Source organism: Dendrobates tinctorius, unplaced genomic scaffold, assembly GCF_039654945.1.
Source record: "Dendrobates tinctorius isolate UK_male_01 unplaced genomic scaffold, ASM3965494v1 ptg000043l, whole genome shotgun sequence".
Lineage (NCBI taxonomy): Eukaryota > Metazoa > Chordata > Amphibia > Anura > Dendrobatidae > Dendrobates > Dendrobates tinctorius.
In genome coordinates, this window is record NW_027361711.1 from 7,587,632 (window position 1) to 7,606,750 (window position 19,119).

Here is a 19,119-nt window from a genome sequence, read left to right on the forward strand (position 1 = left end):
TCACTGTGGCTGAGCTCCATAGATGCAGTAGAGAGATGGGAGAAAGTTCCACAAAGTCAATTATCACTGCAGCCCTCCACCAGTTGGACTTTTACGACAGAGTGGCCCGACGGAAGCCTCTCCTCAGTGCAAGACATATGAAAGCCGCAGAGAGTTTGCTAAAAAAAAAACACACATGAAGGACTCCTAGACTATGAGAAATAAGATTCTCTGGTCTGATGAGATGAAGATAGAACTTTTTGGTGATAATTCTAAGCGGTATGTGTGGAGAAAACCCAGGCACTGCTCATCACCTGGGAAAACAAACAACAAAAAACAAATATTCAAAAATAAAAAAGTAAAAAATAAATTGCAAAAATTGCATGAAGGTAGTAATAATAAGGGTATTTAATAAGCATAATTTTGATCAAAAGAATGTACAAGCCACCTGCCACTTCAAGGCAACCCTTGTGGGCAGTCCTAACTTTTGTTTTTAAAACCTTTCCACTTGTCTAGTGACGTAAATGTGAACAAGGACTGAGGGACTGAACCACCAGTTAAAGCATAGGCCAGACAGGATGGATTTCCCAACTCAGAAATAGGGTGATCACACCCTTAAATGCACAGAATGCACATTGAACTAAATGAGAAACTAGGTCTGAGCCACCTGCCCAATAAAATCCCAACATTGAAACATGGTGGTGGCAACATCATGCTATGGGGATGTTTTTCTGCTGCAGGGACAGGACGACTGGTTGCAATTGAAGAAAACATGAATGTGGCCAAATACAGCGATATCCTGGATGAAAACCTCTTCCATAGTGCTCTGGACCTCAGACTTGGCTGAAGGTTCACCTTCCAACAAGGCAATGACCCTAAGCACACAGCTAAAATAACAAAGGAGTGGCTTCAGAACAACTCTGTGACCATTCTTGACTGGCCCAGCCAGAACCATGACCTAAACACAATTGAGCATTTCTGGAGAGATCTGAAAAATGGCTGTCTGCCACCGTTCATCATCCAACCTGACGGAACTAGAGAGGATCTGCAAGGAAGAATGGCAGAGGATCCCCAAATCCAGGTGTGAAAAACTTGTTGCATCATTCCCAAGAAGACTCATGGCTGTACTAGCTCAAAAGGTGCTTCTACTCAATACTGAGCAAAGAGTCTGAATACTTATGACCATGTGATATTTAATTTTTTATATTTTAATAAATTTGCAAAAATTTCTACATTTCTGTGTTTTTTTTCAGTCAAGATGGGGTGCAGAGTGTACATTAATGAGAAAAAAATGAACTTTTTTGAATTTACCAAATGGCTGCAATGAAACAAAGAGTGGAAAATTTAAAGGGGTCTGAATACTTTCTGTACCCACTGTACATTAAAAAAAGAAATATTCAAAACAAATAATAAAAAAAACAACCCTTTATATCACTCTTTTTTTTTTTTTTAATTCTTGCAAAAAAAATAATATAATATGTAACATATTTGGCAATGTCGTTCAAATCCTGATATATCAAGATATAAAATTATTTAGCTCATAGTGTAAAGAAAAATAAATGAATGCCAGAAATACATTTTTTCTAAAAAGTTAAGGGTGACACAAACCAATTTTTTTTTTTTGTACATTGTTCTCAATTTCTTAAAACAACTACAATATAAAAAGCGGTAAAAGTTTGTCATCACCATAATTGTACTGACCTGCAGATTATTTTGCGAGCTCATTTTCACGCAATGAGCAAAGTAAAAGAGAAAATCTATCCACTCTTCTGAAAAATTTTGCAAAATAAATGGTCTAAATCAAAACTACAACCACAAAAATAAAACCTGAATATGGCTATGTAGAAAAAATAAAGTGTTATAGCTCTTAAAAAAAAAAAAAAAAATGAAAGCACCAGAAATGAAATTGGCTTTGATGGGAAAGGGTTAAGAGATTTTTGCTAACACTGCTGGAACAGATCTGTGAACCAAACTAATAAAACAAAATAATGCATGGTGGTCACATACTGAACAGTAGTCAGTAGACATACATTATAGCTATTAAATTTGGACAGAGCCAAGATGTACTGCTGTGTCTTCCGCTAGCTTGCCTAGGAGCCATCAAAACCTGCAAACTAAGACACTTATGCTTATAGTTTAATGAATACACTAAAATATTATTGGTAGACTGCGATTAGACAGCCACATTTTATGTGTAAATTAGAATTATTTTAACAGTTATCTTCTTTGTGTTGCTACTTTTCTTTAACTCACCAAGTCTAGGATGCCAATGCTGTTCCATCCTTGCATAATTGGCAGGAATGATATAAAGGTTGGGATAATCCAACATCCCCCAAGCATCAGGGTTATTCTCAGTGGGGTCATTTTATTCCTGTAAACCAAAGGCTGGCAGCAGATAGCGTAATATCTTAGAAAACACAAACAAAAAAAAGATGATAAATGTTCAGTCTGCGCATGATATACACAAGATTATGTAGCAGGTTCAATACTATTGTCAAAACATATTCTAGCTATATGAATTGCTGTTTAAAACCAATTGTTGGGATTGTACACTTATTTTTTTACCCATATGCATTGTAATCTATATGTGTATGAAATTAGTATAAATGTTTGGGAGATAGAGATGGTTGAATCTTTTAAAGTTTCAATTCGCCAAGTTGAAAAATTTTCTGTAAACCGTTCAACTAGCAACAAATTGTTTCACCACATATTGCAATATTTTAAAGCCCACAATTGCCCTGGAAAAGACATGTCAAACACTCTGTTCTCATAGGACTAATTTATACAAGCACAGACTTAAGAGGCCCGTTACACATAGCGATATTGCTAGCAATATCGCTATAACGTCACTGGTTTTGTGACGTTATAGCGATATTGCTAGCGATATCACTATGTGTGATACTTAACTCCGACCGACTCCCCCGCTGTCCATCGCTGATCGCACGAGAATGTCCTGGGCCGTTTCTCGTCAGCCACTTCCTGCTGGGCTTCCTGTGGTGCCGACGAGCGACACGTGGACGCGGGCGGGAGGACGTCAGGATCGCCGCGTCTGACAGGTAAGTAGCGACCCCCGACCCCTGCTATGTCGCTGGTGAGATCTGCCTGTTTGGCAGCTCACTAGCGACCACTTAGCGATGCACCAGCGATCCATATCGTTGTCGGGATCGCTGGTGCATCGCTAAGTGTAACGGTATCCTTAGTAATGTCAAAGTGACCTCATTATAGAAACAGATGGTAACCTACAGTTGTGGCCAAAAGTATTGACACCCCTGCAATTCTGTCAGATAATACTCAGTTTCTTCCTGAAAATGATTGCAAACACAAATTCTTTGGTATTATCTTCAATTAATTTGTCTTAAATGAAAAAACACAAAAAGAATTGTCCTAAAGCCAAATTGGATATAATTCCACACCAAACATAAAGAGGGTGGACAAAAGTATTGGCACTGTTTGAAAAATCAGGTGATGCTTCTCTAATTTGTAATTAACAGCACCTGTAACTTACCTGTGGCACCTAACAGGTGTTGGCAATAACTAAATCACACTTGCAGCCAGTTGACATGGACTAAAGTTGACTCAACCTCTGTCCTGTGTCCTTGTGTGTACCACATTGAGCATGGAGAAAAGAAAGAAGACCAAAGAACTGTCTGAGGACTTGAGAAACCAAATTGTGAGGAAGCATGAGCAATCTCAAGGCTACAAGTCCATCTCCAAAGACCTGAATGTTCCTGTGTCTATCGTGCGCAGTGTCATCAAGAAGTTTAAAGCCCATGGCACTGTGGCTAACCTCCCTAGATGTGGACGGAAAAGAAAAATTGACAAGAGATTTCAACGCAAGATTGTGCGGATGTTGGATAAAGAACCTCGGCTAATATCCAAACAAGTTCAAGCTGCCCTGCAGTCCGAGGGTACAACAGTGTCAACCCGTACTATCCGTCGGCGTTTGAATGAAAAGGGACTGTATGGTAGGAGTCCCAGGAAGACCCCACTTCTTACCCCGAAACATAAAAAAGCCAGGCTGGAGTTTGCCAAAACTTACCTGAAAAAGCCTAAAACGTTTTGGAAGAATGTTCTCTGGTCAGATGAGACAAGAGTAGAGCTTTTTGGGCAAAGGCATCAACATAGAGTTTACACGAGGAAAAAAAAGAGGCATTCAAAGAAAAGAACACGGTCCCTACAGTCAAACATGGCGGAGGTTCCCTGATGTTTTGGGGTTGCTTTGCTGCCTCTGGCACTGGACAGCTTGACCGTGTGCATGGCATTATGAAGTCTGAAGACTACTAACAAATTTTGCAGCATAATGTAGGGCCCAGTGTGAGAAAGCTGGGTCTCCCTCAGAGGTCATGGGTCTTCCAGCAGGACAATGACCCAAAACACACTTCAAAAAGCACTAGAAAATGGTTTGAGAGAAAGCACTGGAGACTTCTAAGGTGGCCAGCAATGAGTCCACACCTGAATCCCATAGAACACCTGTGGAGAGATCTAAAAATGGCAGTTTGGAGAAGGCACCCTTCAAATATCAGGGACCTGGAGCAGTTTGCCAAAGAAGAATGGTCTAAAATTCCTGCAGAGCATTGTAAGAAACTCATTGATGGTTACCGGAAGCGGTTGGTTGCAGTTATTTTGTCTAAAGGTTGTGCAACCAAGTATTAGGCTGAGGGTGCCAATACTTTTGTCTGGCCCATTTTTGGAGTTTTGTATGAAATGATCAATGTTTTGCTTTTTGCTTCATTCTCTTTTGTGTTTTTTTCATTTAAGACAGATTAAATGAAGTTAATAATACCAAAGAATTTGTGTTTGCAATCATTTTCAGGAAGAAACTGAGTATTATCTGACAGAATTGCAGGGGTGTCAATACTTTTGGCCACAACTGTAGTAGTAACAAATAGCCCATTACTAACATAGCTCATTCACAGACTTTTCCTGTATTTTCACCCTCTACTTTCTGCAATGATGCACTTGCAGGTGGCAAAGGTGGCCAAATGTGACCTACATTTCATAGTACTACAGCCTTAGCGGCTTGTGGAGGTGATGGTGCTTCTGCTGCTATTAGTGACTTCAACTTTCTTACCCAAGGGGATTTTTGCTCTCTTACCCCGACCCTGCCCATTGTCATTGCTACTTTTTCTTTTGCTATACACCATAATTTCACAATGTGTTCAACCCCAATTATTTAAACTTTCCCAAAAGGTTGGCAAATTAGATTAGTAAAACAATTCTGTAGAACCAAATATGCACATTTAAATATCTAAATTTTTAAAATTTTTTTCCTTTTTTTTAACAAAACTATTTTCCTTAATACTACATAATATGAAATGCTAGGTAAGCACACATGCAAAAATCCAGTGTCTGCAACCGGACAATGTATTGTCCTGTAACGTGACTGGTAAAACAGATGTGCAAAAAAACATGTTTGGACCTGCACACTTTGTAAAGTAGACAGGTACAGTTTAAATGTCTAGATTTTGGGGAATTTTCTTTTGTATTTTTTAAACACATTTATACCCCCTTTGCAACAAGAATTGTTTAAGAAAAGCAAAAGCTCACTACAGTTCCTTGTAACAATCAAGTACAAACTCTCTGAAAGGATTTTACTTTGTGGCTGTAAAAAAGTATTGTGCTGCCTTGCTGTTGTTTACAAGTATAATAAAAATGAAAAAAAAAATGTGTACTTGTGATTCTAATGCAGCAGAACAGATGCCAGCTACACCATATCACTCATCAATGTCAGTCTTGCTCTGCTGCTGACACCTCTACTATCTCTCTCCTTTCTTATCAGTTGAATCATTGCATTATTCAGACTACTACTTTCATCATCTTCGCTGCTGCAGATGTTCAACATATTACTGTATGGGAGTATTTGTCCAACAGTTTAAAACTTTTGCTTCCTGTCTATAATACTGAGCTATGAGCTCTGACGTCCTCTCACTATGTTAAAGAGAACCTGTCACCATGAAAATACAGTCCAATTTGCAGGCATCATGTTATAAAGCAGGAGGAGTGGAGTAGATTGATATATAGTGTTGTGAGAAAAGATTCAGCATATCTTGGATTTTATTCACTTAATCCTCTGTGCTTTCTTTGATTTTCGGTCCAGTGGGCGCGTTCTTATCAGTGACTAACAGTTTTCTATGTATTAATGTGTGTGAGAGATGGGGGATTTAATGGCAGCTTAGAATGCTCCTGTGTAGATGGAACAGAACACACTGCTCAGCAGGTGGTTCAGCCAACTAGATAGTATCCATGCTCCTACAGGAAGACCTCCTGTGGAGCCCATGGGCTGTAACTGCTTTGTAATTGTTTTGTTAAGACAGCTAGGATTTTATAAGGAGAGTATGTACTTATCTTATGTTCTAGCCACACACTAGTTACATTTTCGAGATCTCTGGAATGGACCGAACGCCTTCCAGGGTCTCCATCTGTTCTAGCATCCCAGGCTGGGAAGATAGGTAGAATGACTAGTAGTGGCCAGGTAGCAAACTCATGGTTGGTCTTAATGTGTAGGAGGGGCTTGGTCAGATGGCTGCATAACTGCCTCCCTAGGACTGTCCATTAAGCAGCTATGACCCATATTAGGTTTTGGAGATTTTAGCTACTACATGCAAGGGGAGGGGATTTATGTCTAGCCCAGATGGCAGGAGAAAAGAGACCCCATTGTATATGTATAACCATTGTGTTATGTGTAGTATGCGCTAAACTCAATTAAATATATATAATTTAGCCTTGGGCTGCTCTTTTATCTCGATCCACGAATCCACACGCCCATGTTCTCAACTGAACTTTCCATACTAACGGGGATGGTTTCTGACCCGACATAATCCTTTAACGGACTTATATCTAACAAAAAATGGTAGCAATCCTATTGGGCTGACAGCGCTCTATTTCACTGGTGCAAGTGCTAGTGAAAGGGGCCTCTCAGCCTGTCAAGTTTGAAAGAGTGTTGTGCCATGTCAGCAACTGCATGGGCCACCTTATCTCACTTTCTGGGGTGACTCTGAGACTGTGTGGACAGGGAATGTCTGTGTAAAACCATGCCAAGCTGACCTTACATGTCCCCAAGGGGTGCAGAACATCAAGTTGGTGCAAGTGCTATGACTGTACTGAGTGATACCTCCAACATAGTATTGACATCATGTGGGGTAGCGAGGTGCAGGTTCATCACTCCACTCCACTCCACTCCACATCACTCCAAAGACATACTGATAAGGAATCTAGATTGTGAGCCCCATCGAGGACAGCGATGATAATGGGTGCAAAACTGTAAAGTGCTGTGGAATGTTAACGCTATATAAAAATAAAGATTATTTATTATCACATGCGGTGGCAGTGGTGGGATTGTGTGTGTGATCTCTCTGGTGTCATAGCTGTCAGTCACTAATAAAACCACCCAGTGGACCAAAAATCTCAGAAAAGCAGAGGAATAAATGAATAAAATAAAGGATATACTGAATCTTTTACATTCATTGAGGAATCAGTGACCATTGCACCCCCACATTAAAGAAGCACTCCAGCAAAATTTTTATCATCTTATTATATGTAAATCATCATATTATATAGCACTGTGTACTTACAATTGCATATTTTGCCTTTCCACCCAGTAAATCCTTTTCTTTTCCCTGCTCTATGTACAAACAGAAAATTCCTGCATTTATCATTCCCCTCTTCAACTCATGATCCAACTGCTCCCTTTTTCCCCCTGCCAGGGACTTTTACAGTGACTTATGACTCATGCAAGGAAAATTGAACTCCTGTTTCTAGATACAGCCTAGAAGGATTCAGCTAGACAGTTTGTAATCATGTGATGTAATAGACCTAGTGGAAAAGAAAAGAATTAACTGGGTAGAAAGGCAAAATGAGCAATTGTAAGTACACAGTGCTATATATTATGATGATTGTAATATATTAAGAGGATAAAAACTTTGACAGGCATGCTTCTTTAAAGGATATTCCAATCTTAGACATTTATAGCATATCCCATGAATATGTGCTAAATGTCTGTTACTGTAGATATAAGTACCTCCTTTCTAGATCCATAGCTATCTCCGCAATGTCTGAAAAATTAAACATTCAACTAACCCAATAGCACAGGAATCCCACATGGACAGTCAGGCCGTTGAATGTTGTAAGTACCTTAATAGAAGAAATATGCTCTAGCACTGTGGTTCTCAAACTCCATTCCTCGCGGACCCCAACAGGTCAGAATTTCCATAGTGTTACACATGTGAGAGAAATCCTGATGCCTTGATGATACTTCCATCACCTGTGAAATACTAAGGAAATCCTGAAAACATGACCTGTTTGGGTCCGCGAGGACTGAAGTTTGGGAACCACTGCTCTAGCAGATCAACAACTGTCAAAGCTTTATTCAAAAGTACTAAAATCTAGACAGACAAAAAAACATCTATTCAAGCCTTTAAGGAACTCATAGTGCCTTAGGTGGGAAAAGTATTTGCACTAGATGTGTTGGAAATGTGAAAATGGATGATGATTTTAATCTGTTTGGATTTTAATACTTTTGTACAAAATCTTTGCAGTTGTTGAAACTGCTGGACTATATTTCTTCTATCTTCATAATGTGGTTCCTAATGGTAACTTATCCTGGCATAAATGCAAAGTTGATGTGGGTGTGAACTACAGTCTCAAAGTCATGTGACACTATGATATATACGTTTATGGATGGAAACTATTGTTTGCAATCTGTATACACAGAACATTGACAACCGGACAGAGAAAATCAAGTGCTTTTAAACATATGGAATTAGTTTTTTAGGTTCTAGTACACTGTATAGCTTTAGAGAATATTGAACAAAAATGCAGTCTGAGGGGGCACTTCATTAAAGTGTTTTTGCCAGAAAATGGTGTAAAACACTTTAAAAAGTTGTGAAATTTTTCCGTAACAATTTTGCGACTTTTGTCATTTTTTTTCCAGCAATTTGAAGCAGCTTTGCCAAAATGGGCATAGCTGGGGAGAAGCATAGGCTGGTCGGGGCATGGCTATACCCACCCATCATTTTCAGCAACAATGCTGGCGTTAATGAATTTGACTGGCACATCTTATAGTGGCTTGCGCCTAGTCCAAAATATTACTTAATGGCATTAGTGAATTTGCTACATCTTACTCCTGCCCTCATTAAGACTTGTGTACAAGATGCCAGTCTTAATGATTTGACACTAAAGGTACTTTATACCCTTACCCTAATATATACGATTTGCTGAATTTTTTTGTCAGGATTTTCATGGCTTTTCTTTTGCATATTTGTTGCATTGTTTTTCCAATTAATGTGTTCTAATATAACTTTCATTATAAGTTTGGTGTTCATTTTATCGAGATGAGTCATATGAACACCTGTGATTTTTATCCAATTAAAAAAAAAGTGTATTTGTGAGAATAATGCCATCAGTTAGTTGAAAATACAGTAACTAGGTAGTTTTGAAAAAAAAAATGGCATCATCTGTAAAAAAAAAAGTGTCATGCATTTCATAATTTTCTATTAACTTACAGCCAACATCTGGTTGCAGCATCTTTTTTTAGAATTGATATACCGTAATTTGCCTTACCACCAACTGAAGCTCTACTGTCATAAGATATTATTCTGAAGAAGAGAAATTTATAAAGTGCAGACTGGACAGAGAGAGAGAGAGCAGGACAAGAGCCATTGACTTTGGTGCTGCACACTTCTGTTGATAGATCTTAAGCTCATTTACTGATTTGTGAAATAATTGTAAAACCTTTTCTCATGTACTAGAGTGCATGGCTGCAATATGATATTATAAAGTTAACAAACATCCTCTAGAAAAAATCCAGATCATAACGAGTTACAGCTTAGTGCAATATCCATGACATGACCATCATCCCCACGAATAAACCACGTCTTTGTCTCTCGAAGGTCACAGCTACACTATGCACAGTATTTTCTTAGAAAAGTCATACCTAAAGGATGAATGTAACAAGTCTTGAAAGCCTGGATAATTATAAACACAGGTTAGCCAATAAGGACATTAACATTTACGAAACCACCTATTTTGTCCTTGACAAACTTTTTTTTTTTCCCTACCCCAGGTTACGAAAATACTCACTATAATCTATACATAACAAGGCATCTCCTGTCTGTCAGTCAGGTTCTCACATCTCCAATTCCACCTTCTACCTAGATCATGTATCATACAGTCGTTTCCTTGAACTTGAAGCTCATTCCTCAGTCTTTACCACGTGTCTTGCTCTTTTCTACTTCTACTGTACATTGAGGAATGTTAGACAACTGAATGTCTGTCTGGGGCCGCAGAAGGGTCTAATATTCAGGATGTCGGTTCTTACATGCAAGAGACCAATAATGTAGTTTTATGCTCTATTATCACTTGTCTTGTAGTAATACGAATAATTCAAGTCTCTTCACATTGTATCAATCACTGTTACCCGTAGTATCAGATTGTTCTGCTTGAGCCATAATTGCTATTATGGGGAGATTTGAGGCAGACAGGAACCTTATATTATTATAAGTGACAGCTATAATATAGACTGGTTCCTGTTCATTGTGACATTTCTCTTACTCATGTCCATGAATAACACAAACGTGTCATTTGGGAACGACTGATTAAACTACAGTATACAATACAATCTAATTGTGTTAGTAATTTAAAATGACAATTTGGGCCAAGTGACAGTATGTATATATGCTATACATGTGTAATATAACTTACATTAAAGCTTTGTAATGTGTGATGTAATTTCCTTCATTACCATATGTCATAAAGTAATGGTTTTCTAATATGTTGCATGTGCGTGTTGGCGTGTCGTTAATGGGAACCTGTCAGTTTGCACATGTAGGCTGATCTGAGGACAGCTGAGCAGAATGATATATAGCATGGCTGGAAAAGATTCTGTAAAGCTTGTATTTTATTAAATGAAATCCTTGTTGCTGGTATGCCTACGAGATAAGTTAGAATAAAAAAAAAATAGGAAGCGCACATAGGGTGTATCGTCTATTAAGAAACCGCAATGAAATCCCCAGTTAGACTCACCTGCTATAGTTGTGTGAGTCACAACAAACTGGGAATCACTCCTAGATATCCGGTCATCGCTGGTGTCCCGCTGGCAATAAATGAAAAAATCCAAAGGAAAAAAAAAAAAAAAAAGCCGGGCTTCTTAAAACCGCGCTGACCAGAAACACACTTTCCGCAGCAGATGTAACAGAAAAAATCCTTTAATGAGCCTACGCGTTTCATGGCTTAAACCAACCACTTCATCAGGGCCTCAGGAATAATCACAAGTTTCAGATATATATATACAGACACAAATCATTACAAATACACCTTCCTTTGACATCGTTTCCTGTGAAAACGCCCACATATCATCTAAAAACAATTGTATATATAAAAAAAGCTGCTTATACATGCTATTATGCGCTAAAATCCAATAACATTTCATCAATATCGTCAAACCATAATATACCAAAAAACATATCAAATTAAAAAAATATGTAAAATACGTGGAATCGAACCTGCCATATCAAACGGGCTCAAAAATATAATTCACATGCACTAACCCTCTAGCCTACACCTACTTCAGAAATGTTTCAGAATTATTAACCCTAAAAACCACACTCATAAATTGCTATTCAATTACAATTCAAATAATTCCCCAAATATATCTAAAAAAGATCACTAATTTCATTTAAACCCTTCGGTTGCAGTGTGTTTAATTCATAAATCCAATAAGTTTCTTTTCTCTTTAGATTTTTTATTCTATTCTGGGTATATTCAGATACATGATCAATGGGAAGCACTGTCAGGGATACAGAGTCTTGGTGGCTCACCGTGCAATGACGGGACAAACCAGACTTCATAAACCCCTTGCAAATATTACATCTTTGTGAGTTAATCCTCTTATGTAATGGTTGAGTTGTCCTACCAACATATTGTTTCCCACACTTACATTGGATCACAAAGATGACAAAACTCGTCATACAAGTCATCCTATATTTGATTTTAAATTCCCCACTAGGATAACTAAAGGACTGAAATTTATCAGTAGCATTGATGATAGATCTACAACAAAGACAGCCTTTCCTCTTGCATTGAAAGGCACCTTTTTTCTCATACAATATACTACTATTTAATAAAGTATCCCTAGAGGATATGACACTAGGGGCTAAGAGGTTTTTAATAGTTGGGGCCCTTCTAAAAATCACCCCCGGCCTCTGATCTACCACCTTATTCAGAATGGGATCATTTAATATAATTTTCCAATGTTTTTCCAATATATTACGAATCTGACAATTTTGCACAGAAAAGTAGTAATAAAATTCACATTATAGTCATCCACTTTTTTTGTACCTTGCAAGAATTAATCAAATCTTTCTGAGTCAGATATTTGACTGATTTATATGCTCTTTTTATCAGTCTAGATGGATAATTTCTTTTCCGAAATCTATTTAATAGAATTTTACTCCCCTCCTCAAAGGTTGTATCAGAGGAACAATTCCTTCTAATCCTAGAATATTGGATCAAAGGAATATTCCTAAGCCAGGGCCTATAATGGCCACTGTTATAATGAACATAGCCATTAGCATCGACCTTTTTAATAATAATAATAATCTTTATTTTTATATAGCGCTACCATATTCCGCAGTGCTTTACAGTTTGCACACATTATCATCACTGTCCCTAATGGGGCTCACATTCTAAATTCCCTATCAGTATGTCTTTGGAATGTGGGAGGAAACCGGAGTACACCCACGCAAACACAGGGAGAACATACAAACTCCTTGCAGATGTTGTCCTTGGTGGGATTCAAACCCAGGACCCCAGCGCTGCAGCCTCAGCGCTAACCACTGAGCCACCGTGCTGCCTTTTTAAAATGATTACTGGTACAAATCCTGCCAGAGTCATCTATATAAATAGTGAGATCCAAAAAAATTACTCTCTATCTATCTGTGGGATTAATTCTATGCCCCAACAATTATTTGTCACCCCATCTAGAAATTTTTCAACATCATTCCCCTCATTATTATAAATGACAATAATATCATCGATAAAACGTTTGTATAAAATCAATTTAACCCCATAATCACCACAGAGGATATGCCAGGACTCGAAGACAGCCATAAATAAATTAGCATACGTAGGTGCTGCCCTTGAGCCCATGGCAGTCCCCCGCGTCTGATGATATATAGTATTACCGAAACAAAAATAGTTATTTTGTAATATAAAGGCCATACTCCTAATCAAAATTTTTTTTTGTGTTATAGACAGTCTACTCCCTATTCACATACATTTCAAAACAAGCCAAACCAATATTATGTTCAATGTTGGAATATAATCCTGTAACATCCATAGTGATGAACACATATTCATCTTTCCACACAATACCCTGAAGAATTTGTATAAGGTGAGTAGAGTCTCTAAGATAACTCCCCAACTTTTTAACAGAGTTATTCATAAAAGAATCAACATAGGCGGCCAAATTAGAAGTTAATGAATTAATCCCTGCAATGATCGGGCGCCCAGGAGGGTTTAATAAATCCTTATGTAATTTCGGTAGATGGTAGTATATGGCCATAGAAGGATTTTTTATATTGAGATAATCTTTTTCATTCTTATTTAAAATCCCTGTTTTATCAGCATATCTAATTAATTCCCTATAGTCCTTAACTGCATTATCATATTCATATGTATTATTCAGTTGCAGAAATAAATGGTTTGACATCATTAAGGAATGATCCTAATATACAAGGGGCGATCCAAAAGTAATGATCGGTTATTTCTATTGCACACAGAAATTAAAATAAAATGTTTTCTTCTCTCTTGGGTACCCACTAGTCCAGGAAAAAAAAAATCACTTAAATAGGCCACGATTCCCAGGAGCTACATTCACTTGAATATGAACTGCCAAGGAGAGAACATCAAAATGGAAAAAAACGAGCTCAGAGCTGTCATCAAATACCTCTGCTTGAAAAAAATGTCTACCAAAGACATGCACAGTGACTTGGTGGAAGCATTGGGGGACTCTTCTCCATATTCCACAGTTGCATGCTGGGCCAAGGAATTTAAGCTGGGAAGAACATCGACGGAAGATGAACATCGCGAAGGATGCCCATCCACGCCCCTCAATGAAGAAAACGTGAAAAAAGTTGAAGAAGTTGTGTTGGCAGATCGAAGAGTGACTATCAGGCATGTAGCTGAGGTCACAGGGATCTCATATGGCAGTATTCAAAGAATCCTTGCAAAAGAATTGCATATGAGAAAGGTCTCCGCGCGTTGGGTGCCAAAAATGTTAACCGACGAGCAAAAGAAGAAACGAGTTGACATTTCAATAGCAAATCTCGAAAAGTTCCAAGCAGACAAGGAGAATTTTTTGTCACGTTTTTTGACCATGGATGAGACCTGGATCCACCACTTTGATCCCGAAACTAAACAACAATCGATGACATGGAAACAAGCCGACGAACCAACGCCGAAGAAATTCAAAGTGTCAAGCTCAGCAGGGAAGGTTATGGCGTCCATTTTTTGGGACGCTGAAGGAATTATTATGGTGGACTATTTGGAGAAGGGAGCCACTATTACGGGCTCCTACTACGCAGAACAAATAAGAAGATTGCGGGAGGCTATCAAGGAGAAAAGGCGCGGCAAACTGCGGGCTGGAGTGCTGTTCACCAAGATAACGCATCGACTCACAAAGCTGCAGTTGCCATGGCTACCATTCTAGAAGCGGGCTTTGAACTGGTGGAACACCCCCCTATTCGCCAGATCTAGCCCCCAGTGACTTCTTTCTCTTTCCTCGGCTCAAGGAACACCTCCGGGGCAAGAAATTTGGTGACAATAGCGACGTGATAACCACTGTTGGGGAGTTTTTGAGGGTCAAGATCAAGAATTTTTTTCGAAGGGAATTCTAAGTTTAGAAAAGAGATGGACTAAATGTATAGACTTGTTAGGAGACTATGTAGAAAAAAAGTTTTTTTGACTATATTCATTTTGTTTATTATTGATCATCATTACTTTTGGATTGCCCCTCGTAGTGATTAGATCTGCTGATAAGGGGGGTGGAGTTGTCATACAGGATTTAGATGTGTATCTAAAAGAAGCAAATCGAATTTTGTCTGATGGGACCACGTATGCCATCTCTAATACATATGAACCAATATTCTAGGATTAGAAGGAATTGTTCCTCTGATACAACCTTTGAGGAGGGGAGTAAAATTCTATTAAATAGATTTCGGGAAAGAAATTATCCATCTAGACTGATAAAAAGAGCATATAAATCAGTCAAATATCTGACTCAGAAAGATTTGATTAATTCTTGCAAGGTACAAAAAAATGTGGATGACTATAATGTGAATTTTATTACTACTTTTTCTGTGCAAAATTGTCAGATTCGTAATATATTGGAAAAACATTGGAAAATTATATTAAATGATCCCATTCTGAATAAGGTGGTAGATCAGAAGCCGGCGGTGATTTTTAGAAGGGCCCCAACTATTAAACTTCTTAGCCCCTAGTGTCATATCCTCTAGGGATACTTTATTAAATAGTAGTATATTGTATGAGAAAAAAGGTGCCTTTCAATGTAAGAGGAAAGGCTGTATTTGTTGTAGATCTATCATCAATGCTACTGATAAATTTCAGTCCTTTAGTTATCCTAGTGGGGAATTTAAGATCAAATATAGGATGACTTGTATGGCCTGGATCACCCTTCCGTTTTTTTAAATCCGTCCAAATCCGTCGTTTTCCGTTAAAAAACGGATCCGCCATGTTTTTGGCGGATCCGTTTTTTTTCCCCATAGACTTACATTAGCGGCTACCGCGGATCCGTAAAAAAACCAGATCCAAACGGATCAGTTAGCATCCGTTAGCGGCAAAAAATGGAAACGGATCCGTTTGGCGGACACAAAAAACGGATGTGTGAAACAGGGCTATGACGAGTTTTGTCATCTATTTGATCCAATGTAAGTGTGGGAAACAATATGCTGGTAGGACATCTCAACCATTACATAAGAGGATTAACTCACAAAGATGTAATATTCGCAAGGGGTTTATCAAGCCTGGTTTGTCCCGTCATTGCACGGTGAGCCACCAAGACTCTGTATCCCTGACAGTGCTTCCCGTTGATCATGTATCTGAATATACCCAGAATAGAATAAAAAATCTAAAGAGAAAAGAAACTTATTGGATTTATGAATTAAACACACTGCAACCGATGGGTTTAAATGAAATTAGTGATCTTTTTTAGATATATTTGGGGAATTATTTGAATTTTATCTGAATAGCACTTTGAGTATGGTTTTTAGGGTTAATAATTCTGAAACATTTCTGTTAGTGCATGTGAATTATATTTTTGAGCCCGTTTGATGTGGCAGGTTCGATTCCACGTATTTTACATATTTTTTTAATTTTTGATATATTTTTTGGTATATTATGGTTTGACGATATTGATGAAATGTTATTGGATTTTAGAGCATAATAGCATGTATAAGCAGCTTTTTTATATATATATATACAATTGTTTTTAGATATGTGGGCGTTTTCACAGGAAATGATGTCAAAGGAAGGTGTATTTGTAATGATTTGTGCCTGTATATATATCTGAAACTTGTGATTATTCCTGAGGCCCTGATGAAGTGGCTGGTTTAAGCCACGAAACGCGTAGGCTCATTAAAGGATTTTTTCTGTTACCTCTGCTGCGGAAGGTGTGTTTCTGGTCAGCGCGGTTTTAAGAAGCTCGGCTTTTTTTTTTTTTTCCATTCCTTTGGATTTTTTAATTTATTACGAGATAAGTAGGCATACCAGCAAAAGGGATGACTGTCAATCACAGAGTAGGACCATCCAGTGGACTTGCAGTCCTACAAACACAAGGGATTTCAGTGGATATAATTTTTACTGAAACTTTTCCCAATAAAATGTATACAAATCTCATCCGCTCCTCCTTCTCTATAGCACCCTGCCTTCAGCTCCAACACCATATTTAACATGGCAGGTTACCATTAACCAGTTTAAGATATGCCATTTTTCCCCAGTCTTGATCAGACATATTTTCAGTTGTTTTTGTACAAGTGGTTTTAAAAATTAAAATATTCAAACATTTTTTCCTTCTTTTATTCATTTTATTGTTGGACCAAATTTTTATGTCATTATTATATTCTATTTATATTCTTTTTTTTTTATAAGAATAACTATGGTTTTAACATTTTTTTTTCTTTTTTTATGACCATGTAGGACCACTAAAATAAATATAAAATTTCCCCTTTCCATAACAATTAAATAATGGACATTTTTTTTTTACCAGGAACAGGGCTGGAAACAGTTGATACAGAGGCTGCAGAGGTAGCTGTGAGTCACAGATAGGACCGTCCACTGACTTGAAAATAACAGAGAACAGAGGAGTTAATGATAAAACACAGGTTATCCTGAATCTTTGCAGATTGTATGACATTATCATGGTGTGGTGCTGTGACAGCTAGGGGACGCTGTATGGGTCATGCACTCAGGCATATCCATTGTTGTAATGGAGAAAGGATGGTAAATGACTGTTATGTATCACAAGGTGGATGGCCTTGTGATGGAAGCTGGAACCGCTATTAATCAGCAGATATTCTGCTGATGGTTTGTTACTCTGTATTAAGGAGAGCTTTCAGGTGGCTAGTGAGATGGGTGGGACCAGTCACCTACAAACCCACCCAGGGGCATGTGTCTGAAGTAATGTGTGGTTGTGAAGGACCTGGAATGAGGTCATAGCCATGTGATGCTGTGGGCGTGACTACAGATCATATAAGATGACCAGGGTAGGTCACATGGGTGAATGCCTGGATCTGATTGGTCCGTGTGGAAGGTCCCGGAAGGCTGACGTGCTAAGAGGTGTGCTACCTTCCTGATGCGCACATGTGGATGCCGCTGACCGTGTGTGGCCTGTGTGTAATAGCCTGTGAGGGCTGGCCAGTCCCCAGGAGGAAAGGGACATCAGGACTGAGAAGCAGCTAGGAGGTAACCCCGGACAGAGGGGGGAATTATCTGAGAGACTGTAGAGCCTGTTTGCTGGATAAAGCACAGCCTGTGTGAACACAGGGCTAAGGGGGTGGAGCTCCACTATGAACATTCGTTTTTGTCTGCTGTAAGACTGTTATCGTTTTCCTCATGCTGCTATGGTTTATGCTGCACAATAAATCGTATGGGCTATGTTATATGAAAAAGCCTGTGCCAGGCCTGTTCTATCTGCAGTCAAATGAGTGTTCCCCAATACCCTCAGTGAGCGCTACCTTACAACGGTGGCAGGTTCATTTAATGGAATTTCCTAAATTTTTAAGCTGCTGAAGAGAAGCTTTCAACAGAGACTTTACAGTACTATGTATAGTCACCAAAATAGAAGCCAAATTGGCTCCTTTCAAGGCAATGGGGCCCATAGATGTGTTTAAAATATATGCTGGAAGCCTTCTCTGGCAAACATAAACAGACATTATAAGCGCAAAGTAAAGGCTGAGTCATGACTCCCCTCTCCACTACAAGCGCTAAGGGTATGTTTCCACGGTCAGTAAATGCTGCGGATTGGACGCTGCACACCCATGGCGTCCAATGCACAGCGGCCAGATGTTTCCACATAGTGGATGGGATTTTATGAAATCCCATCTACACTATGCGTGCAGGGACACCCACGGCTTCCCTGCGTAACCCGACATGCGGCACGTCTTTCTAGACTGCAGCATGCCTATTTATCTTGCGGGCCTCCATCTAGTAAGAGTAATAACTATGTGAGCTCAAATTGGTGACCTCAGGACATATAGGTACTTTGAGCAATCAGTCTTAACCAAAATCAGATGTAATTTGCCATATCATGTTATTGCCATCTGCCAGGACACAGGAGTGCTAAGACTAAAGAGGTTTCCCAACAACCAAAAGTTAACTTTAAACAATAGATCTTGGAATAATAATAATTTCCACAATTGGATGTGTTTAAATAAAATGTTCCTGTGCTGAAATAATCTTATAACTGTGCCCCTGCTGTGGCTGTGTCTCTCCATGTAGAAACATGGTATGATCATACCACAGCTCCTGGGCAGAGGAGGAAGCAAAAGAATATAAAGACACGAGAGCATGCGATCACAAATGATTCTTTTTGTGAGATAAAGCATTTCACTGTCTTTTTAAACAATGTTT

At 38.6% G+C, this 19,119-nt stretch overlaps 1 protein-coding gene across 2 annotated transcripts in view; it reads right to left on the minus strand.

The window, feature by feature from the left end:
- HTR4 (5-hydroxytryptamine receptor 4) overlaps positions 1-19,119 on the minus strand; it is a 303,659-nt gene that overhangs the window by 29,962 nt on the left and 254,578 nt on the right. For both annotated transcript variants that reach the window (XM_073575181.1, XM_073575180.1), the window contains one exon: positions 2,233-2,386. In XM_073575181.1, coding sequence (XP_073431282.1) covers positions 2,233-2,386 — 154 coding nt within the window. The remainder of the gene's footprint in view (positions 1-2,232; positions 2,387-19,119) is intronic.